At 32.4% G+C, this 24553-nt stretch overlaps 1 protein-coding gene across 1 annotated transcript in view; it reads right to left on the bottom strand.

Moving 5' to 3' along the window:
* The window catches only part of SEMA3D (sema domain, immunoglobulin domain (Ig), short basic domain, secreted, (semaphorin) 3D), a 193396-nt gene that overhangs the window by 129864 nt on the left and 38979 nt on the right, over window positions 1-24553 (bottom strand). Inside the window, exon 3 of the mRNA XM_008586731.1 lies at window positions 1644-1834. Coding sequence (XP_008584953.1) covers window positions 1644-1794 — 151 coding nt within the window. The 5' untranslated portion in view covers window positions 1795-1834. The remainder of the gene's footprint in view (window positions 1-1643; window positions 1835-24553) is intronic.

The following is a 24553-nucleotide window of genomic DNA, read 5'->3' as shown; positions in this document are numbered from 1 at the left end:
GTTGTTCTGGGTTTTCTTACCTTAGAAATTGTTGAGAATTTTTTTTTTCTGGCAGATATTAAATTTGCTGGCATATCATCTTGATCCTTTTGAGGCTTAATTTTAAGTTTTTTAAAGCAGGACTTGAGTATTTTTTACTCTACAGATAGAGAAGCTCAGCTCATAAAATGTCATCTTTTCAGCATGTTGCCTGAATGCTCAAAGTGTTAAGTCAGGCATCTTCCTCCTGGCTGCTCAGAACTCCTATATCTCTCAGCATTCTTTGAAATGCAATCTTTTCTGAGTCTCCCCCTTTGGTATTTCTTTTTTTTCTCTCCTCCCTGATTCCTATTGCTCAATGTCTAAAAATGGTTGTTTCATGTAGTTTGTCCAGTTGTATAGTTGTTTATGATGAAAGGTATAATCCACTACTAGTTACTCTAAAGTGGTTAAAGCCTTGACTTTGTTTTTTATTTGTATCCAATACTTTAGCATAACTGTTAATGTTTACTTGAGGCCAAAAGAATTTTGGGGGAATCATATAAAATTGAACATATTCATGATTAAGAAGTGGATGATATTCAAATATAGCTTTCAATTATTGATTAAATAAAATATTAGTAAGTTATATTTCATAATAAGATCAATGTTCCCAGATAAAAATTTCATCCTAGATTACCAATAAATATACTTCTAATTTAAAAGACGTACACATTTAAATATATAAAAACTCAAAAAATCATATAAATTGTTCATTTCTTCAATACATGAGATACAAATTCCAAGTAAATACCAACATATAAAATGCATAATGGCTATAATGTGCTAATTTCACTTACTCTTACATTTGACACTCAGTTAGCTTTTATTATTTTATTATTTTTATTTAATAACATTAAATAATTTGGGCTGAAAAATATGATGTTAAAGATCACAGGGTATTAAAATTTTCAGCATAATTTTCACCTGCCAAAGTTCAGAATAAAGGAGTTTGATTCTCCCTACATCCCTTTTATTACTTGTATTAATGAAGCCCAGAATACATTTTTTTTTTTTTTAAAAAGCCTTTGGGCACAAAACTTGTAGAAAAAGTTGTATGCACACAAACTCCCTACACACACAATATGACTAACAATAACCTATAAACTTTGCTTTTATGTTAATTTAAGCTTTTACAAAGAATTAGCTTAATTCTTAAACAGTTTTTTCATCTCAATATTCTAAGACTTTCACATTGCCTGTTTGCTATTACAAGACATGAATATGCTTATCTTAAAATTATCCTAGTGTGTTAAAAATTTTTTGAAGATATCTTACTGTGTTTAAAACATTCCCTCTAACGAGGAATAAACTAATTAGTAGCAGTTATGTGGAGTTAGCATTTTCCTATTTTCAGAGACATTTGTTTTAACACAAAATCAATTACAACTTGCAGACCAAATTGATGAGCACAAATACTGGGCTGGAAATGTACTTGAGTAGTTTCAACATCCTTTTTTCTCACAAAATAAATACTTGGTCTTGTGTTCTATAATTTATTAACTGATGCCCACACTATAAACATTTCATAGATGTCAATATGCATTTCTAAATTAAACAAATACTGTAATCAAAAAAGGCATTCAGAAATCTTAATAAACAATCTGAACTATTTACATATTTACCTTTGTAGGTTAGCTTGAGTCGTGGAATATTTTGCTTAGAAGTTCCAATGACTGGAAGAAACAGCATGGTCATGCCTAGCATCATCAAAGCATGAAAAAGGTGAAAATCTTGGCTTCTGGACTTTGGTCTCTCATCTTTATTAGCATTCATGATGAAAACAATGCTCCCTTTCAAACACTGGTAATTTAATCTAAAAAAATAAGAAAAGAACTATTAATATAGTACTTTGCAGATTTTCCTAGACTTCACTAAATTATAATTCTCTGAATGTATATAGATTTTTTAAAAACAATTTCTCCTCTCTTCTTTTGCTCTTATGAAATTGTTGCAGAGTAAATGAATCAGAACTGAGTTGCAAAATTCAGGACTGGCTTTGCTCAGATGTAGAAATGAATGCACCACCAGAAATTCAACTATGTCAATTAACATCTCTTCCACTATTAACATTTTTTGTCTTATTTTGTTTTGTTTTGTTTTTGTTTTTAATGCAAATGTCTGAGGCTCCAAATTTTTCCATAACTTGACAAATTCTTTGGTCAGATAAGAGCACTGGTAGAAGCCTACTTCTTAACCTCATATCGTCCCCCAAAGAAAAGATCCCCAAAGAAAATAGACAAAAGCTGTCACTTTGAAGGAGTTCTTCTCTTGTTTCTGATGTAAAAGACATTTTAAAAGTCCACTTAAGGGCCGACCCCATGGCTCACTCGGGAAAGCGCGGCGCTGGGAGTGCTGAGGCTGTGGGTTCAGATCCTATATAGGGATGGCTGGTGCGCTCACTGGCTGAGCACGGTGCGGACAACACCAAGCCAAGGGTTACAATCCCCTTACTGGTCACAAGGAAAAAAAATAAAAATAAAAAAATAAAAGTCCACTTAAATTGAAGAAATTGGACAAGATCAGGTTAGGGCCACCAGTGTAGAAGTTAGGCCTAGAACAATGCAGTCTTACTATGCCGCACAGGGCAGCACTGTACAGAAAAACAAAAACCTATAAGTGGGAGGAAGTAGTTATTAACTAGGTTGCCATACATATGCTGACTTGGTTGTCTTAGTTAAGACATGAAGTAAATCACCCATATTTCAAACAAAGCCTGATAATAAACATTACAAATATTTATTGAGTATTTATAGTACCAGATACTTTTTAAAAAGTGCTTTACATAGATAAAATGATTTAATGCTGATAATAGCCATAAAGGGTAGGTAATTATTTATCTCATTTTACAGATGAGGAAACTGAGGTACAGAGTTAAATAGATTTTGCAAGGTCACGGGCAAGTAAGAGATAGATAAAATAACACTTGGTCAGGACTTTAGCTAGTCTGCCTTCTTAACACTAAAGTCTTTGGGTGCTTTTCATTGTGGTAGGATCAAGTGATCTTCAACTCCTGATGGAATATTCAACTTCTCTCCCTTCTCCATTAACTTACTACTCTCTTTCTAGGAAACAGCCTATAGAAAGGATCTTGCTATGTCAACTTCCAGGGAGAATTCTGGATGTGATACCTGCTTTAACTGTTGTCCAAATAATTTTTCTATTTCTTTGGTGATAGCTTCAGCCCTAAAAAAAATTTAGATTCAAAGTAATTTTCTAATTATTTAAGGTTCAAAATAAATATTTTATTCATATATGGTTTAGTTTTAAGAGAAGGTCAAAAACAAAGTAAATTTTTCTAAAGGGAGGGCAACTCTTCACAACTAAAATGCCTCCCAGACGGTGAATAACAAGGCTCCAGTTACCTAAAATCTCAGAAATTAAGATCAATCTGGGGAAGCGAAATAAGATACTACTATAAGGTTTTTCAATTTATGTTTATGCATGATAAGCATTTAAGAATAGACTTCAAATTTTATGTTAAATTTCTTTGTGAAATGTTGAATGTGAATGCTTAATAAACTATATTTTTTTCAAATGCTTAATAAACTATATTCTTTACTTTCATTACTTTCAAAGATACCTACAGGAAGTATCAAATTATTCTTTGTGTGTGTTCTGTGTATATTTAGTTCTTCTTTTAGAAGATTACTGCATGTGCAAATGATAAAATTGATTTAAACATGTATTTAAGAGTAATTTATTAAATATGCCACATATCACATATTTTATTTACATTTACTTAACATTTCTTGAAAGTTTCACCTAATTAGAAATAATTTGAAAGACAACAGGAATGTCCTTTTTACCAAAAAATATCCATACCATCAGTAGCCCGTCATCAAAATTTTAGTTTTTAGAATTTTGATTATGCATATTTTAATATAAAACACTAACAAAGTCCTTCTTTAAATAACATATTTGAAATAAGCTCTAAAAAATTGTATTATTTCAAAGGCAGTAAGAAAACATGTTTATGCTAGTGCTACAACACAGTTACTTTAGCTGATCTATAGAAAAAATTATCAGATTAAATTTGAATTATGTGAGTTTTAAATTTCTCAGTCTCTCAAGAAATGCACCCTTGCAACTTTTTACTTTACCATTTACACATAAAAGTGGATGCATTCTTTGAGTTACAGATTCTTAAAAACTTGTTGCTTTTATGCATATAGCATCACAAGTTTTATATATTTATATTTTAATATTTTATAGATTTATGTATATTTATATAACTTGTCATGATATTTGAACATATATATATATTCACATAAATATTATATATATTCTTATCAGTCATTAACACCATAGTTAATCCCTAACCATTTAGTAAGGTGAGGAGAAAGATAAGATCCTTTTCTGAAAGGAGTAGTTGATTACGTACAAATAATTAAAGTACCATAAAATAATTCTAAGTGGAGATATTTTTGAGATTCTACGGAAGCAGCTAAAAGGGGTATCGTATTGGTTTACACAAGGCAAAAATAGTTTCATGGAGAACAAAAAGAGTTTCCAGAAAACAGTGTTATCTGGTGAAGGGTTGCTGAAAAGCTAGGCAGGCAACATGGTAGACTTGATTAGATGGCTATGAAGAGAAGGAAGAGGAGACACCAAAGAGCAGCTTTGCCTAATGTCTGTTCAGGTGCCTAATATATTATGGCTCAAAACAATGCATCCTCCTTACTGCCTTTGGTATTCGATCATGTGTGATGGTTCCACCCACATTCATCAGAGCTTCTATAATCCCATTTCCCTTTTCTTTCCCTGTTCCCTATATCCACATGTTAGCACAACACTGGTACTTGATTGCAGCAGACCCACAGCCTTGACCTACAAACATGTATTCTCCCTCCTACCCACACTTTCCAAAAAAAGTGAAAGGAAAGTTGAATGTAGAGACTAAGTGTATTAAATTTCTCATTAGGCTTAGTTTTTCTGAGCTTCTGGACATATTAAATACTACTTTTTTCCATGACACATAACAAGGTATGTAATGTAAATGTATGCTTACGTACATAGGCAAAAGAAAGGGAACTTTCCATGTTTGCATTTTACTAGGAATAATGACCTCAGTACAGGACATTTCCTGGGAATTAATGACTAGCTGGGGTTAACGGCCCTTGGCTATGTATTGCGATATCTACTCCTCCAACTGGCCATTAATCGCTAAGACATGCCCTGTGCCTCCAACATCGTAAGTTAGGAAGATTGATGTTTTGGTTTTCAATGAACAGTAGTTATACTGTTTCCTTTAAACCCAACTCATTAATATCGTTAAATAAGTTAAAAATCAAAGCATTGCTTTCTTTACTGCTAAGGCATTCTGGTAAGTGCCTACACGTGCTGAAACATATACTAAGGAGGATGAACAAAATAAAGCCTAAATCCTGAAACTGCTAGAACTTTTTAAAAGATTTTAAATATTTTTCTACTATAAAACAGTCATTCTCTACAATCTGCTGCTCCTGATTCTTTGTTTTTCTTCCCAATAATCCTTTTAATTCAATAGTTAATCTTTTAATTGAGATAATTTATGGGCTACATGTCTTACCAACAACCTTTCCACAAATCTATTGATGTTTTCCTATTTTCAGTGTGTATGTCTGTGTGTATGTGTGTATTTTGTGTGCACATACACGTGTGTATGTGTCCCGTATATGGGAGGAATTATGGAGAGAAGTAGGTGTGATTTAACCCGAAGTGGGTGGATTTAGTGAATTCTATAGGTTATACTACATGCTACTGTCTGTAACAGGCTCGACCTGGAGCCAATTAACTGTGTATAATCTACTCCAGATGTTCACTGGGACAAACAGCACTCTTGGGGATTTTCAGATATGAAGCCAATAGGGAGTATTCTGATTATGAGAGATTTTTACACACTGTTCCACTAAATCAGAGATCCAAATGCATAATCTGACACTCAAGAAAGCCTTTTGCCATTTCCCTAAGGAGTGCAGAGTCCAGAACTTAGTAGATAAATGGTAACTCATCAAAACATTTATTTGAGGAGCAAGAGATATAAAATTTTATATATGAACTTCATTGATTTGTCTTATTTATTTATATTCATGTATGTCAAAGTCATTGAGACAGTATAATATACTGTTATGTGGAAAAATAGCTTCTGCTCATGGGACAGTAATTAAAATATACAATAATTCTTCACACATGAAAACCTAGAACACTTAATTTAGGACTTTTTCTCACGTGTGTGTGTGTGTGTGTATGAGTGTGTGTAGGTTATGGAAGGGGAAAAAGAATCCTTGATTTTAAAAATTTTATAAATAGCTATTATTTCTTCATACTTTTGTGGTGCATATGAGATCACTTGAGAATTTTTTACTTATCTGAGGAGGAACAAGGAGCTATGACTACCACAAATTAAAAGCAATATATGGGCTGAGCCCGTGGAGCGCTCGGGAGAGTGCAGCGCTCCCCCCGCAGGTTCGGATCCTATATAGGGATGACCGGTGCACTCACAGCACTCACTGGCTGAGCGCGGTGCAGCCGGTCTCAAAAAAAAAAAAAAAAAAAAAAAAAGCAATATATGTGTGAACTCATTTTCGCCAAATTGCAACTCATACTTTTGAGCAATTGTTTGATTAGATGGTTTTCCGATAGGATGCACAAAATTGACCAGTTATTCACAACATTCCTTCACTACCATGATTGTGGATGATGAACTAAACAGCAATTTTGAAAGAAACTGAGAGCCAAAGAGGCAATATAGACAAACAAATGAGAAGTTCCATGGTTGTATATTCCATTGATAATTGCAATAATACCAAAGAAAGATACAAGTGGTATGTAAGAAGTCTGCTAGAATGGATCTTGGAATGCCAGAACTTTTATCTAAATTTACTTTATCTCATCCTTTCTGAATTTCCCTTTTATGTATTTTCTAGTATACATAATATCCTACTGCTTATTAGAGTTAGGAGTATGCAACCACTGCTCAAGTGTATAGTACTCCCAGCAATGAGTAGAATTTCTAGTGCAGCAAGTTTTTGTTGAAAGACTTTTATTTTCTATTAATGGACTTCATTTCCTCCTAATGTCATGAATTTCTCATCAATTGATATATTTCAATGGAGTCTGGAAGGCTATCTGACTTTTCAAAGACCAAGAAGAAGAGACTTGCATTTGATTAAATGTTAATCTACTTGCTAACGTCCTTAAAGATAAAATACAGCAGTTATGTTTTTATTTCACAGTGGATTAAACATGATGTTTATATTTCTAAAATATGCTGAAAGTATATTGGGATATAAATACCTGTTCAACAAAGTACTACTGCTACATTTTACTTGGGTTTGCATGCCATATAGCCATTTACTTATAGCCAGATCAATTTTTTTAGGCTCTTACCCCTAATGAGTTCAACAGAAAATAATATAATAGTGAGATTTTAGAATATACATGTGTAACCACTTAGATTTAATACTGTGGTTGCATTTTTTTCTTGAACAACAGAACAATCTTCAAATTACAAAGAGTCCCAATGAAATAAAGTGCCTCTGAGGTTCAAACTGTTCAATTAAGACATTTACAAAAAAGTAATGAAACATTATTGTAAATGACTTTGTTGATAATCATCTTCCTTATCCTAAATCCCATGTCAACTTGCTGTTCAAAGCAGGGAATTGATATTTATCAATTTGTAGGATCAGAGAAAGTACCAATACCATAATCATAATTGGTCTATCTTAAAATTGGAATAATCCATAGTCCAAAGGTTTAACATTTCCCTTTTCAAATTCTTACTCTAGAGAGCATTTTGACCCATGCACCATTTAATGACTAAAATCATCTTTTTTCTTACCCTCTAGAATTCCGATATGCTTTTTAAGAATTACAGAATATTTTGTCAAATTTTAATGTCAGCCTTTTGTATTCAATATACGAAATGGTTGTTTTTCAGAACTTTACACCATCTACCTCAAATATTTTGATACATGCTCCCTAGGTTTTTGTTGTTGTTTTTTTTTAATAAAAAGAATATTGAATAAAGCAGAATAGGAATTACTGCAATTATGAAGGCAAAACCCTTATATTTTCTTGAAATAATAAACTAAGTATTAAACATGTGTTTATTGTTGAGAGGTTCTTAGCTATAATTTATTTGAGTTCTTTATCTTTTAGGAATGTCATTATTATCAAAGCTAAGTTTTGGCAAATATCCAAAACTTTTAATTTATTTCTTTCCTGAATTACAAATTTATTTATTAATTTACATGTTGAGTTGTATGTCCAATGAAGATTTTCCCAGACTTCATAATATTTATCTAATCTTTCTGCTAACGTGGACAATAAATAAATTTGAATCTTTAAAAACTGATTCTTCACAACAACCTATAAAGAATATTCATTCTGTTTACAAACTAACTTAGTGGTGTGATGGCATTTGTATCAGCAGAAATAACTCTGAGCTTGGAAATTTATTTTTCAAAGCAACATAGGTATTTCATTATATTCAAAAATATTATCATGGTGCTTGCTTAATAAGAAGAGCACAACACCTGCATAAGAATGTCAGACAAAATGTGTAAATTTGAGAATTTCCTTTCATTTCTTGACATGTGGTGGTCCTGTTTTTTACAATTTTCACGTTATATTATATTTTCCAATTAAAAACTAAAAAATTGCCCAACACTCTAGACATTAATAGTTCAATAGTGATCATTGTTTATATAACTAGTGATGATGACATATGTTTTTGGGATTTCACCTTGGTTTAAAATGTTTCAAATGAGACTTTTCCAATCCACTTGTATTTCTAATTGTGTCTTTCTTAGGTGAACATCATAGAATGTTTGTACATGCTCATTGTTGGGGCTGCTGGCCCAGAATAAGGCTGGTCTCTGAAAGACGGTTATCCATAATAGAAATCTGAATTTGCCATAGATAATCTACCAGCTACTTCCAGAAATTCAGAAGTTTCTAAGACCCTGGCCCAATCAATATTCCTGCTTTTGGCTTAGCTCAACTATTAAAATCTAAAAAGTAATTTTTAAAACAAAGCTATAACTTTTATATATAAACTGATATTATTATTTTCATTGGTGTGCCTTTTATGACTGCATTGTTAAATTTCTTTTACCCACATTTCTAATTCTTCCCAATTATATCTTCTGTAACTCTTCTGAAAAATGTCAGAAGCAGAGTAGTATGGTGTTTAAGCACTCAGGCACAAAGCCCAGGTCTGCCCCTTGCCTCCTGTTTATCCATGGCCCAATTACTTAACCTCATCATGTCTCACTTATCACATCTGAAATTGGGGATGATAAAAGTACTTAACTCATTTGTTGTGAGGATTAAAAAACCGTGATGTAAAGTACTGCATCATGCCAAGTACATAGCGAGCGATCAATGAGTATCAGCATTTTGAAATTATTGTATTCAGTTTGCCTTAATACACTACTTAAATACAAGAGCAAACTATGGTTTTAAAGGCAATTCATAATGACCTAAAAGTATCCTTATAGTTTATAAAGCCTGTAAAGTAGAGTTCCTAGGAAAATACTACAGAACATCTAAGAGTATAAAGAAAAATGAAGAAAATAATTTTTCTTTCTGGAGATCACCAAAGCAAATGAACATGTAAGCAAATAAATTCCATTTCTATAGTTTAAGAGGGGAGAGTAAAAGTGATCATTTGAATTTCATTAGGAAGGGTAAGACATAATTGTATTTGGAATGCCTCTAATGTTACTCATTTAAATTAAGTCACATAATTTATCAAGAAAGGGGAAATAATTATAATAGCTAATAGAATAATAAGTTCATATAAAACTTTAAAATCAAAAAATCAAAGTAGAACATTGGTAAATACGAGTAATATTTGACTTTAAGATTTTTCACTTGTATTAAAAAAATTAAAATAATTAGGCTTTTTTTGGTGTCTTTTCCAGAAAAAATACTAGCTTCAAAAGAAGAAAACAAATTTACATAAGATTATGGACTATGAAATTTAAGGATACAGTATATTTAATGGTATATTCAAAGTATAGCAATAACATGTCTATGTCTTTTGTATTAGATCTTAACAGGTTGTAATTTTTTTATACATCTATCCTACTTAATTCATTGCTCTATTTTCCATTCTCACCCTTAACCCTTACTTTTAAAACCTGCCTATAGAGCTTTCATGAACTCTTATTAAAGTTATTTGTTTTCAGTTTTCATTAAACAAATTACTCTGCCTGGTTATGATGCCACTTAAGAACTCAGCATACTTTTTATTTTATTAGTTGCTGATCTTTTTTGAACATATGTATAGGGTTATTTTACATAGTTAATTAAAATAATTTCCCTACTAAAAAAAAAATACGTGTTTAAAAACAGCTACATTTTATTCAGGATCAATTTTTAAAAAGTATTTTTACTTACATTAAAATTGTTATTTTATTACCAACTATGTTTTAAAATTCATACCAGCTTATAAAACACCCTATGATTACATGTTAAACACAGCAAAACTTTGATATGTATAGGAAGAGCTCAAAAATAATTTTTAGTTTATTGACATGATAACAAAAAAAAGGGAGGCACTTATCTTCTAACTAAAAACGTGGCAAAAACAGATATTCTGTTATTATTCAATTAGGTTTCGGTAAGTAAAAAAAAAAAAAGTACCTTAAATAACATATTAAACCATTCCAGATCTGTAAACATGCCAAGTATTATTGATAACAGTTTTTAAATTACTATATTTATAGCATACCAAAGATTTGAGTTGTCTTTCCCACAGATTCAAAGAGCAATTGTGCTTCTTAGGATGTCTTAATATATCAGCTAGCTCTAAGATGGAATATTAAAAGCACGTATTAATTCCTTCCACATTTAACTATAACTCAAATATATATTTGCATAAGTAATAAATGTTACTGTACCATGAGCTTTACTGTCCTCAACATGCATATTTTAATTAATGTTATTTAGAAATTAATAAAACAAAATAAATGTCAACGTATTATATAATTTCAAAATGCATTTTTGTAAAATTATTAAATATTTTAAAAATTAATATGAGTTTTATACTATCTTTATATATGCCTTCATATGAATATATTATATATTGAAGTATGACTCTATAACACTTTCTTTCACAAATACTATTTGATGTACTGGTCATGCAATATAGAGGCACTGTATGGACCTTCATATAGTACTCAAGAGTAAAGCTGAATTAATCCCTTTTACCTATTGCTATGATCTGAATGTCCCATGCAAAACTAATATTGAAACTTAATCCTCAGTGTGGCAGTATTGAAAGGTAGGGCCTTTAGGAGGTGATTGGATTATGAGGGCTTTGCCCTCATGAATGGATTAATCCATTCATGGTTATTGATTCATGGTTTACTATGGTTAAAGGTTTATCATGGGAGTATTCTTGTAGCATTACAAGAAAAAGAAGAGCCCTCAGCCCTCTTGCCATATGATGCCTCCTGCCACCAGCAGGAAGGCTCTCACTAGATACGCCCCATCGACCTTGGACTTCCCGACCTCCAGAATTGTAAAAAATATATTATTTTTTTTCTTTGAATAAACACCCAGTTTCAGGTATTCTGTCATAAACAACAGAAAATAGTCTAAGAGATGTACATTCTCTTAATGCATATAAAAGAGTGGTTCCTGAACAAAAAACACATTTGTATTTAAAAAGTAACTTGCAATTGCCCAGTGCATAAACAATATGTACAGAGTGGATTAGAGTCCTGTCCTATGACAGGGAAACTAATCAAGTGTCAGAAATTTCAGGCAGCCTCATATTTCTAAAGACCCTTCTGGTCTTCTTATGTAAACGTTTTTTTTTTGCATGACTGTTGAAGCCATGTGCTGAGTATTTGGGCTATCTAATTTCCCTTCCACCTCATTGCCCTCCTTATCTAGTTCCAGCAGGTTCTGAGCTGTGTTTAAACTCCTCCTTATATCCTCAGCTACATCTGAACAGCTGGACTTAAGTGGCCACCCCAAATCTTTCTGCTCTTAAAAAGTGCCTCAGTTAGCATAAGCAGGGGTTTTCTGAGTTAAGCACACAGCTACTGATGGACATTTCCTCATTTTTATTTTTCACATTTTTTTCTTACAGAAAATATCATATTGCCTTTTAGTATATGACCTCTGAAATTGACTCAAAAATGAAACTAGCATTTTGGTCTGATTTTAAAGTACAGAATGCAACTTAGATAATCTCTCTCTCACAATTCTCAGTAATTAAACTTGTTTATTTTCACCATGTGTTAAAACAACTAAGATAAAATTCTTGAATCTTTCAGGGGTGGCTCAGCCTACTGGTTAAGAGCTCGGGCCCTGGCTATTTGATGGTTTGGGTTGTAATCCCTGTTTTTCTACTTATCAGCTTTATCCTTGGGAAAATTCACGTAATTTCTCTAAGTCTAGTTTCCTAATCAAACAGAATTATCAGTTCGTATCAACTATGATTGTTGTGAGAATAAAATGAGATAATGCATGGAAAGCACTTAGTACCTTCTCTGGCACATAACTAGCTCTCAGCAAGTGTAAGCTTAAAGCTCTTCGATGAACTATGATAGCAACTATTTTTTTAAAGATGTTAAGTGGATATGAAACTTAAAAGAATGCCTGGCAACTCCCATGTTCTCCTATCATGCTTGCAAATATGTTTGTGTAATTTGGCATTTAAGTTTCTACCCTTTATTTCACAATGTAAATTTTTTTCAGTGCACAGTTAGATAAGATCCCTATTGCAATAATAATACATTATTTTTCTCTAAAATTCCAATTTGTTGAGCCCATATGCACTGCCAAAATGAAATCCTAACAAAAAAAAAGACACATTTAATTGCTTCATTGGATGTAGAAATTGTAGACATTAAAAAATAAAAGGCAGGGTAAAAAGAAAAAAAAATTAGACTATTCAATTTGGGATTACTAAATATGTTTGAAGAAAAAGTCTATGAGGGAGGTCTTGGAGCTAATATTAATATTTAAAAACAGTTTTGACAGTAAGCCAACCTAAAGTTATTTTTGAAGGCTTATTTGGATATTATACTAGTCAAAAAAGTTTCACACATAAAAAATTTTAGCTTTAATTATAACTGCTGCATTTTTTTTAGAGTATTCAAGACACTGAGTTGTTATAATACAGTAAAATCAGTTTTAAAAATCTTTGCAAATGATATTAGGGCCATTTCTTGCCTCTCACAATATTTGCATTTATACAATCCAGAACAAGCATGATCTCTATCTACAGGCACATGCACTTCCTTTAAACCACACGAACACACAACATCTATCTCATTCACCACTGTATCCCCAAAGCCTATCACAGTGTCTGGCACAGAGTAGGAGATGAGCATTTATTTCTTAAGTACATGTAAGAAGCAGTCAATCTTCTCCTCTTTCTCTCACCAGCCCAATTCTATGATGTATGGTGAAGAAGCAGCTAAAATTTCTTTATACCCTCCTTGTGTGTTATATCATGGAAACTCAAAAACCTTGTGTCACCCCAACGGTCCCAGAAACATAAGGAAATTTGGGGACTAAACTAGAATGACCTATAGATGCTACAGAGATTCATACCCAAGAAAAAATAGGAGAAATGACTGAGTGGTTCAGGGACTTTCTTGATAATTCTGAGTATCATTTTTCAAGATTTTTGAGAATCACATTTTTTTTTAATATCACTTGAGAATGTCCCAGAAAACCCTTGCATATAGAGAGGGGTCATAAAACAATGGAAGGTGTTTGAGCTTTGGAGTCAGGCAGGCTTGGGTATGAATTTCAGTTTTACCACTTCCTGAATAGGATTTTCTTTGCAATTTGGGAAGTAATGACAACTTTGCTCTGTTATTGAATTTAAATTAATATACATTAAAATCTCTATCCAAATAATGTACAAAATAAATGATAGCCATTTTGATGATTCCACTGATGATTGTTCCTTATTATAGATTAGGATATTCCTATTCCTCTAACTGGCTACGGTCTGCAAATGAATCCTGTTGGTACTTGGATTCGGAAATGAGCGAATCCTTATTTAACAATTTGGGAAGTTTTAAGTTTCTCCCCTCTCCTATCCCCATGGTCACAGTGGGGAAATTTTTGTCATAATAAAATGATATTTTAATGTGATTCTTTCTTTACCATCATCTTTCTACTTCCCCCTTCTCTATTCCTGTCAATTGTTGAGTTTTATCCAGAAGACAAAGTTTAAGTTAAACATAATCAGAAATTAAGAACATATTTAATTTAAGAGCTGTTAAGCATTTGTACTGTCTATATAATTCCCACATTTCTAGAAAATTTACAACACATACCTCTTTCTAAATAAATGCATATCCACATTAAAAAGGGGATGGGAGAGCAGTGTCTAAGCAGTAAAATATGCAAGCTACTTAGAGGAAAAAAGCAGAGATGTAGAGATTATTGCTGTCTTGGGCAAGAAAGAATGTGAAGTTCAATTGTAATAGTGCATGCCTGTGTCTTCTGGAATGTCAAAGAAGAGCAACAAATTCTTGATTATAAAACAATGAGAAAAAGATTTCTTCCTACTCTTAGCACTTCAATAAATCAGTTTTACAGACATCTCTTCAACAAAACTTGTATTGCATTACCCTCATGAAATTAAGAGTTTTTAAAAAAGTTAATTTGGGTACTATTTTACTTATTCACTCAAAAAAAGCTGACTTCCAGGGACTATGGAGTATCAGGTAGTCATGCAACTTTCATTTTTCAAACATTGCATTTTGTTACTTTAAAATGAGCATATGTTATTATCTATCAATCTATTGATCAATCACTGTAGTACAAATTTGCAAAGTAACATGTTTTAGGAAAAATATTACAAACTGTAAATGGCTTTAACTTAAAAACAGTTAAACTATATAATTGTACACAATATGTTTCTCCTTCAAAGACTATGAAAAAGATAAAATCATTACCATCAAAAGGCAAGTTACGTTTTGCTGCTAAAAATGAAATTTGCATTGACTGGGAAAAGAAATTTTAGTTTTTTGCTCTTTACAGGTTTTTATTATCACACAACTTGAACTACTAAAATCTGATGTTTCAAATGTATGTCAGATTCCCCAGTTATTCTTTCATAAAGGATGCAAAGAAAACGTGAGCAAGGAGGCATCATGCTTTAGTGGAAAGATCAATGAATTAAGAACCTAAAGACTTTGCCTCTTTGATAAAATACAGGACATCTTATCTTTGGAAATTTAATTAACCACTCAGTGTCAGATTTCTTTTATATAAATTTAGTATGTTAATGTATCATTACTATAGGTCAAATGTGCCCCCCATCAAATTCATGTATTGGAGGCTGGCCCGTGGCTCACTTGGGAGAGTGTGGTGCTGATAACACCAAGGCCACGGGTTCAGATACTATATAGGGATGGCTGGTTAGCTCACTGGCTGAGCATGGTGCAGACAACACCAAGCCAAGGGTTGAGATCCCCTTACCGGTCATCTTAAAAAAAAAATAAAAGAAAAAGAAAATCATGTATTGGAGACTCAATCCCTATTGTAACACTATTAAGACGGTGAAAAAATCCAATTATGGTATTTGAAAGGTGGGACCTTTAAGACTGCTCTCATGAATGAGTTAATCCATTCACTGAGTAATGAGGTACCATGGGTGTGGACTGGTGGCTTCATAAGAAGAACGCATGGGAAAAGTCTTGCTATTCTTGCCTTCTATCACACAAGTATCTTGCGTGATACCTGTGTTGCCAGAAGACCCTGTAGAGAGTTCCCACCCAGAAGAAGGCCATCACCAGATGCTCCCCCAGGACTGTGGATTTTCCAGCCTCCCAAACTGTAAGAAATAAATTTTATTTCTTTAAAAATTATCCTGTTTCAGGTATTTTTTTATAAGCTACAGAAATAGACTAACAGTCATCAACCTAAAAGAAACATTATGTGGTTCTAGTAAAGTACTTATAAATATTTTTTAAAAAATGATTAACTAACAGAATACATAGACCTATTTGTTTCTTAAAAGAGGTTAACTTTTAAAACTTAATTCAGTGTTTTCTCAGGGATCAGTGTTATTAGATTTTATCTACTGCAGAGTCAGATATCAGAAAGCTGCTTTCAGATTTATAATTTCTATTTATCAAATAGAAAACTAATATATTTTATCTATACACACACACATATGTACAAGTGCGTACAGTCATGTGTTGTTTAACAATGAGAAAACATTCTGAGAAACTCACTCTTAGACAATTTCATCATTGTATGAACATCAGAGTGTACTTACTTAAACCTAGGTGGTAGAGCCTACTACACATCTAGGTTATACAGTATAGCCATTATAATCGTATGGAACCACCATTGTTTATGTTGATCTGTCATTGACTGAAACATCGTTATGAAGCTCACGAATACATACATACATATATGTTTACAGACACACATGCACAGAGGGGCAGGAGAGGGAATATCTGTTATTTAACTACCAAAGTTGTCTCAGTGTCAGTGATGCCTTTGATAATGTCAATGTTATATTATCTCTAGGATTAAATTTTCTACTCCATTTTCAAGGCCACTAATGTAGCCTCAAGTTGCTGTGAATAAGTGCATGGGTTACTGCAATTGGTATTCTGGACTCTGCCTGTAACCTCCAGTCCTGGGACTGCTTAATGTTTCCAGATTTGCTCTCTCCAGTGTTTTTCTTAAATGTTTCTTAAAGTGTTTGCTTTCATAATGCCATCTCTAATTTAAAATATAAGCTTCCTAGCTTAGTATCCAAGTTCTTTCTTTAACTACACAAATTACTTTGTCTCTTTGTTCCTCAATGTGCACTCCCTGTTCTTGCTAAAATGGTCAATGAACACATGCCTTCCAAATCCAAGTCATGCTCATTTCCTTCTCCCTCCCTGTGCGTGACGTTCTTCTCTCATGGATACACTCTCATCCAAAGAGCATTTCTGGATAAGTTTCAGGTCAAAACACTCATTCACTCTCTACCAGGTTAACTAAAGCAGATTTTACCACACTACACTCACAGGCAAATTTCCTTGTATATTGTCTGAATTTTATGTACATCTTCTCCAAAAATTTTGGAAGATGATTACGCATAGAAAATACATTACTTTATATCATAGAAGCTGACTAGGCTCAAAGTAAAAGCCTAATAAATGTTCATTAGATAGATCAACCAGTTATAAAGGGGAAACATAATTTAAAAATCTATTCTTCTGACTCACTAAACACTAAATGAATCTTGGGAGTACAAGGTTCTGTAAATTTTCTAAGAGTGATAAATGGTATCCTTTAATAATTAGGAAATTACTTGTAAATTTGTTATAGAGAACTTGAGAAAAAATGATAGTTGTTATAACGAATTACAGAGATAGGTAGATTATGCTTTATGAATAAAAGAAAATATTGAGGTGTGGATGAAGAAACATCACAATGTTTCTCAGATGTCTGGGTGTAGTTGAACCATTCTTTACTTTAGTTCTGATAGTATCCATTTCTTTAAGATGTTTAGCCACCAAGAGTATATTTTATTTTAAAACAAAGTCTCAAACAAATTGATTTTCTGAAAATCTTCCAATGGGTTTATAATCAGCCTAAAACAAATCACACTACGCACAAGATATACAAAATTATGGTTATGATTTACATTATCTCCACTAAACAACTACTATGACTTTTAGTAAGGTATGGATTACTTGAAAATCTACAATGAAATCATAATGAAAAATAAAATTCGGTTTTTAACATTACAAATAATGTTTTCCTTGGAAAAGACTATCTGTTTTAAAAGATGTCTATCATATGATGAAAATGGCCATGTGGGTGTGGTAGAAACTGTCCCCCAGAATCAAAACCCTTACTTCATGTTAGGACTAGAAATGGACCAGTTCCAACTGTAAGCAAGGCACATGGTATAAACTACATTTCCCATCTTTTCTCATAGCTGGGGGGACAGGGTCGGCAATAAATTCTCACTAATTCAAAGTGATATGAGTAATGCACTTGACACTTCTTTAAAATAAATTACTTGCCTGCATTCCCTTTTGTTCCTTATTGAAACAGGCTGAAGGTGCCTGTGAGCCAGTGGTGCTCAGCGTGCAGCTGAGGACAATTCTCTGAGGGTTCTGAGGGCAGAACAGAGCCACTGACCCACCCTGGTCCCTCAACTATATCCATCCTTTTGCACAGAAAAACAGAGAAACACACTACTATCTCATTTGAGCACTGTATTTTGATGTATTTTTGTAACAGAAAAATGATAGATATAAATTTTATTAATCTTTAAACTGTACAAATGTTTTATAACCTCCTTTACTTACAATAAATTTTTATCATAAATTTACTTCAAAAACAGTAGAAATGTAGAATGATATTTGCCTTAACATTATTAGACAGTAGAGTTTTAGTATGTCTTTCATATGATCAGAGCATAAGAATTAGAAGATTAGACTCATTTTAATCATTGTAAAATTCCAGCTCTTTCAGCCAAACATATTTAAGCACTGCTTAATTAATAGCCTACTATGTTTTTGTCTTACCTTCAACCTAGGAATGTTATTCCTTCTTTATTTATTAATTTTACTATGCAATTTGATAGGCATGTTCTCCAGCAGCAACTTCAAAAATAACACTACCACTGAAGTACTAATTAATAAGTGATAATAAGGGTGGATCAAAAGTCTGATAATGATAATCACCGCAGAACTGATTAGAAGTTTAAAAAGGAAGAAAAATACAAAACATGACTTTATTTCATAGCTGACGTGTGTTTTATCTGTGAGCATGATAAATGCAGTCTAACTCTACTCAGTGGAAAGAGAAATACACCAGGGAATTACTTTGTGGCCATTGTTAGTTAATAGACTTTTGTAAACAACACATTAAATTTCTTAATAAAACAGTCAACATAATATACAATAAGTTGCTATATTATATATAATTCATATTTGGGAGAATCTGTTGAACTACAATATGAGAAAAGACAATTCAAAAATTGTTTTTTATGAGAGTTGTCACAAACTTTGGATGCACAACTAACTTAAAGCAGAAGGTCTATGAACCACAGGTCTAAAATAGGCCAAGTAATACATTTTGCTAGAAGGAAGGAAGAAAAGAAGGCATAGAGGGAGAGAGGGATAGAATCAAGAAGTATTTCCTATGTTGGTGATGCTGATGGTCTTAAATTCATTCGACTATTATTTATAGAGCATTTACAATGCAATAGAGACTCTTCTAGGTGTTGAAAATAAAACATAGAAACAGATAAAGTTTCTACCTCAAATGGAGCCTCCTTTCTATTAGTTATGGGTGCATAGTTATCAAAACTTATATGGGAGAGATCATGCCAAGTGCTATGAAAAAAAAAATGAAAAAGAAGCGGATAGAGAATGCTTCTGGTTGGGTTTAAATTTAAAGAGGATGTTTAGGGAAGGCCTAAATGAAAAGTTAGATTGGAGTAAAGATCTGGAGAAGGTCAATATTCGGTGGATGAAACACCCAGAGTTTTAGCTGTGGAGGTGGCAAGACGGGTTGGTCAGATTCTGCAGGTGTTCTGAAGATGGAACTATTAATTGAAAGACCGGATATAGGATACAAAGGAAGAGTTCTCAAGAGAAGTTTGCTGGCAGATCAAAATTTTGGTTTTAGATATGATATGTCTGTCTTCTGGACATCCACCTTGCAACGCTGAGAAGGCAACTGAATTGAAGTCAGGGATAGATGTAAAACTTTGATTATATATCCCAATCAAATTGCAACACGGCATTGATTGTAAGATGTCATTGATTTCAGTCATCAGCATATAGATGTCATTTATGAGAGATGAGACTGCCAAGGGAAGGATTCAGGTGGAGAAAACAATATGTGCAAGGACTGATTCCCGTCACACTCCGTCATTCAGAGATCAGGGAGATGAGGCCAAACCAGCAACCGAGACTGGGAAAAAGCTGCTAGAGAAGGAAGAGGAGAACCAGGAGTATGTGGGGCTCAGGATTTCTATAACATCTTTACAGGAAGGTGAAGTGACCAACAGAGCCAGTGTGTTAAATGTTACTAATACGTCAGTAAGATGAGATCTGAGTATTGACTACTGGATATAAACAGTACTGAAGAGTTATGCAATACATAAAAATATCAACTGCTATTCAAATAGCTATTTTTTGTATCATTTTAACAATGAAAACATCTAGTTACATCAGCAAATGCTTTAAATTTAAGGCTTAAGATGTTCTGCAATCATTGTAACAAGTCAACAAATTTTTGTCTTTCTCACAAAGAATAATGTTTTTAAACATATCATGAGAACATTTCTAAGAAAATGAATATTATTTATTATACCTGTTTAATCTAACCTAACATGCCATTGTAATATATATCATTATTTTAAGTCTAAGATAACAATGTTGCCAATCAAATTACCACATGGCATTGATTTTAAGATGCCATTGATTTCAGAGATATTTAAATAGGAAAAAATACCTATCTTAAAATTCATGAAATACTACTGTACTATCTTCTTTTTATGACCAGACTAAGTTATGCATTCCATTTCTTTATCGAAAAATTAGACAAATGATAAACACTATCATTTATATTGTTTTTGAAGAATAAACAAGTATTCCCACCACACAACAACAGACATACTTAATCAGTACCATTTTCCTTTCTGAATGAAGGTCAAACTCTGTAAAGTTAAACCATCAAGATAGCAGAAAAAGTAAGAATTATCAAAACAAGCAAAATGAGATAAATTTGTTGTATGCCATAAATAATAATTGAACAATTAACATATTACTATAGGCTACTATTAATATGTGTCCTATAATTTTTTAAATGTATGTACACTATAAAAATATTTACTATCATATTTGTAAAATTAAGTTTACAAGCATATTTTTAGTGCTTGTTAACATAAGAAGAAAAATATTCTATTTTACCCAATTAAAAATAATAATTGAACTGCTACTATGAATGAAAAGTAATTGATTTATTCATCCAGAGGAATACTTATTGAGCACCTTCTAAGTGTCCAGCACCTTTCCAGGCACTGTAGATACCTCAGTGAACACTGAAGAAGGCATCTCTATTCAAGCAGCTTGCACTTTGAAAAAAGAAACAGAAAGAAATAATATGATGTGTAAGAATGTGGTAAGTGCTATGGAGAAAAATGGAAGGCATTAAAAAGGTGGGATGGGGAAGCAATTTAACATGGACAGCATATTTAATTTACATTTACTTTACATTAAGTAGGCTACTGTGAACATTAAATATATTTATACATTTCTACCCTTTTAAGCACAATAACTCCATTCAAAGCAATGACTTAATTCCTTACCTGGGGCTTGATACTAACTGGATATATATTATTAGAACAAAATCTTGTTTCCTCCACTTTTACTAGAATGAAATTGATTTTCTTTTTAAAGTGAAAGGAAAAGAAATAGCCTCTGATCTCTCTTTTCTACCTGGCATTGCTCCTCTCTAGATATACCAGAGGGGATCCTAAAAAAGTCCAAGTGTATTCTTGAGAAATAGTTATAAACCATAACATCTGCCTTGACATGAAAATTGAAATGGGCATTAGAAAAATGTTGAGATGTTCTTCATCATAGTCACTTCAAACATCAACACAAAATTCTGTCCAACATGATACAGCAGCCTTCTTATTTCTTATTTTCTGACTCTGTCATACATTATTTATTCCCTGTAATCTATAGTCTACAACCTGCTAGACACAAACACATTATGAACTGCTTTTTATTACCAAGGAGTCCTTATTAAATGCCAAATCTGTTTAACCGAAGTTTCTCTGGTTTTCCTAGGGGAATGGCCTAATACTGAATGAATAAATGTATAACATGACTAGGAATGAGAAAGTAAGGAGTTTGAAAAACTTTTATTTAAAGCAATGATTTGTTCTTACTCTAAAAATGACACAATTCAAAATGAATTTAGAATACTTAAAAGAAGATAGAATCTGCTTTAATCTATTTTTTATTGTACAAAAAGAGACTCAATATTTCTTAGCAAAGTCTGAGTGTTGTTTTTTTATGAAAACTAGTTTGTTATCGGGAAAAACATACTGCATATTCTTAAAACTACCCATGGGATTCTACACCAAAAACAAACACACAGTGACTAAAGTCTAGGGGTTCTTTATATTCTCTCACAATACACATTATCTTAATGTAAACATCAAGGTCAATTTTAATGCTGGTTAAATATTTTATTAATAATAGATTGTGACTATTACAAAAGTATGTTTGCACTCTACAGAATTAAAGTCACAGATAAACAAAAAGAAAATTAAAATACCCTATTCCTATCTGTGCTCCAGTTAAAAATCATTACTGTTAAAAATCTTCTTTATCCTTCTTTATTTTTCTATGCATATATAGAAATGTGTCTTACTAAAGTGAGATTATATTAAATATTCTATTTTGTAACCTATCTATAAGTTAATTATATCCTTTTCCCCCATCAATAAATATTCATTTTACTTAATCTCCGGTCCACATTAAAATTTTCAGCAATGCCCCAAGACTGTTCTTTATAGCTGATTTGTCTAACTCGGGTCCAGTTCAATATGGCACACTCTACCTAGCTGGGCCCAATCATTTTTAATCAAACATGTGAATCAACCTCCCTCTTTTTTTTTTTGTACATTAACTTGTTGGTGAAATATAAGTTCAAGTTATCCTTTTAAAAATGCTTTAATCTCTCCAGGAACTTTAATGTTGTCAATGAGTTAATAGTTTATTTCAAAACCATGTGTTAACTAACTTCATAATATGCCTTATTTCTCAAAGCTTATGTTGGAATCCAGAGAAATCAATCATGTGTTATCGAGGATTCTGTGCTAATTTTAAAAAGATTGAGTGTTCTCTTGATCTTTCTCCACTGGGAGAAGGACATGATGCATGTCCTCCCTGGAAGGAGTTCACTGCTCTTCACGAAAGAGCACAAAGGTGTTCTAAGGACAAAGTCTTAACTATTACTTAAATGTACTTTCTTTGTGGTCTCTATAAAGCAATTCCCCCACTTATTCTTTTACCCATCTGAATAAGAGCAAAGCTAAATAAGAACGTGTCCCTTTTGGGCAGAGTGGTACCAGTTAACCTAAATTAATGTTTACTTAGTATCTAATAATGTTTTCTATTGAGAGAGGCTGGGCTCTGTTTTCTCAAGGTTTTGCCAAGCCTCATAAATCTGGGAAAAGGTGGTCAGTGTAACCCCTACTAATAACCAAAGTGGCCACACACAGAATAAGCAACGACCCAGTTTATAAAGTCGTCACTGAGAGACCCTATTGGGGTAAATTTAGATTTCTCAGTATTAATTTATGATGTGTGCAATGCACTTTGCACTCATAGAAAGAGAATAGGAAAAAGAGTGAAAAAACTGCATTTAAACAAAGCTCTAATACATTAATGTACTACTAAAATTTAATAGCCACCAAAGAAAAGGGGGGCTGGAAAGAAAGAAGGAGAAAAACAATGTGCTTCTGTTTTCTATGGACTATCGGGAGTTGGCAGTGCATTTTAGTTGATTTTGGTGTTTCAGAATTTCTAAGCAATTGTGTATCAACATCACTAAAATGGACAATTTGTTGGGTGTTTCTTCCCCAACTTTTAAATTAGTCAATTTTTTATTTAATCAGTTTTATTTAATTTTTTATTTAGTCATTTCTTTACCAATATCGTAGATTTTGAAACCAAAAATATTTAGTAAAACATTGAGAAAGTGCTTAGTTTTATCTACAACTTCAACATCAGCCAAAATTAATTTCACATGAAATTTATTGTTTTAAAAGTCAAAATTTATTTCTCTAGACATAAAATTACAACCTTATTTAAAACTCAATAATAAAAACTTTCTAAAGTTGTCATAATTTATTTATAAAAGACACAGATTACATCAGGGAAATAAGGAATCTAGCTCATGGTGGTCTTATTTTCATTTAATCATTCTCCATGAAAATACAGCATTTTCTTCCCTAATCTGCATTGGACATGGATCTCAAGAGCAGGATGTAGACAAGTTTTAGAAAAAAAGAATAAAGGCTTTAGATATTTGTTTTATTTCAGAGATCTCAGAAAGAGATTCTTCCTAAGAAAGGAAAAAGAGATGGCATTTTTTAGTGTCCAAAAAACCCCATCAATGTTTTCTTTAATTTTATGGCTCCTTTTGCTTTTTCACTAGAAAGATTCCCAGACAAGCAATATGATGTGAAGGGAATAACCTTTTCTCTTTTTGGCCGGGTTCTGGTATTTCAAAATAAATATAATCCATCTTATACATATTTTTCCTAAATATTTCTATCTTAAGCCATATCCATGAATTGAAAAGACTTTCTTTGGGAATGCCAAACGCTAAGGCAATGCCACCTTAATTTAAAAAATGAATGTCAAGAGGAAGTCTACCTGAGACAACTTGATAAAATTTTCTCCTCTTTTCAATTAACTTGTCTCTTATATTTTTACTTGTAAAGCAAAAATTATTTTCAATAAGATCATCTTAAAAATTAATCATTGACAAGAATGGTAATGAGTGCCTA

This window comes from Galeopterus variegatus, unplaced genomic scaffold (assembly GCF_000696425.1).
Source record: "Galeopterus variegatus unplaced genomic scaffold, G_variegatus-3.0.2 Scaffold112, whole genome shotgun sequence".
NCBI lineage: Eukaryota > Metazoa > Chordata > Mammalia > Dermoptera > Cynocephalidae > Galeopterus > Galeopterus variegatus.
Note: the sequence above shows the minus strand (reverse complement) of the source record. Positions and strands in the feature narration are given on the sequence as shown.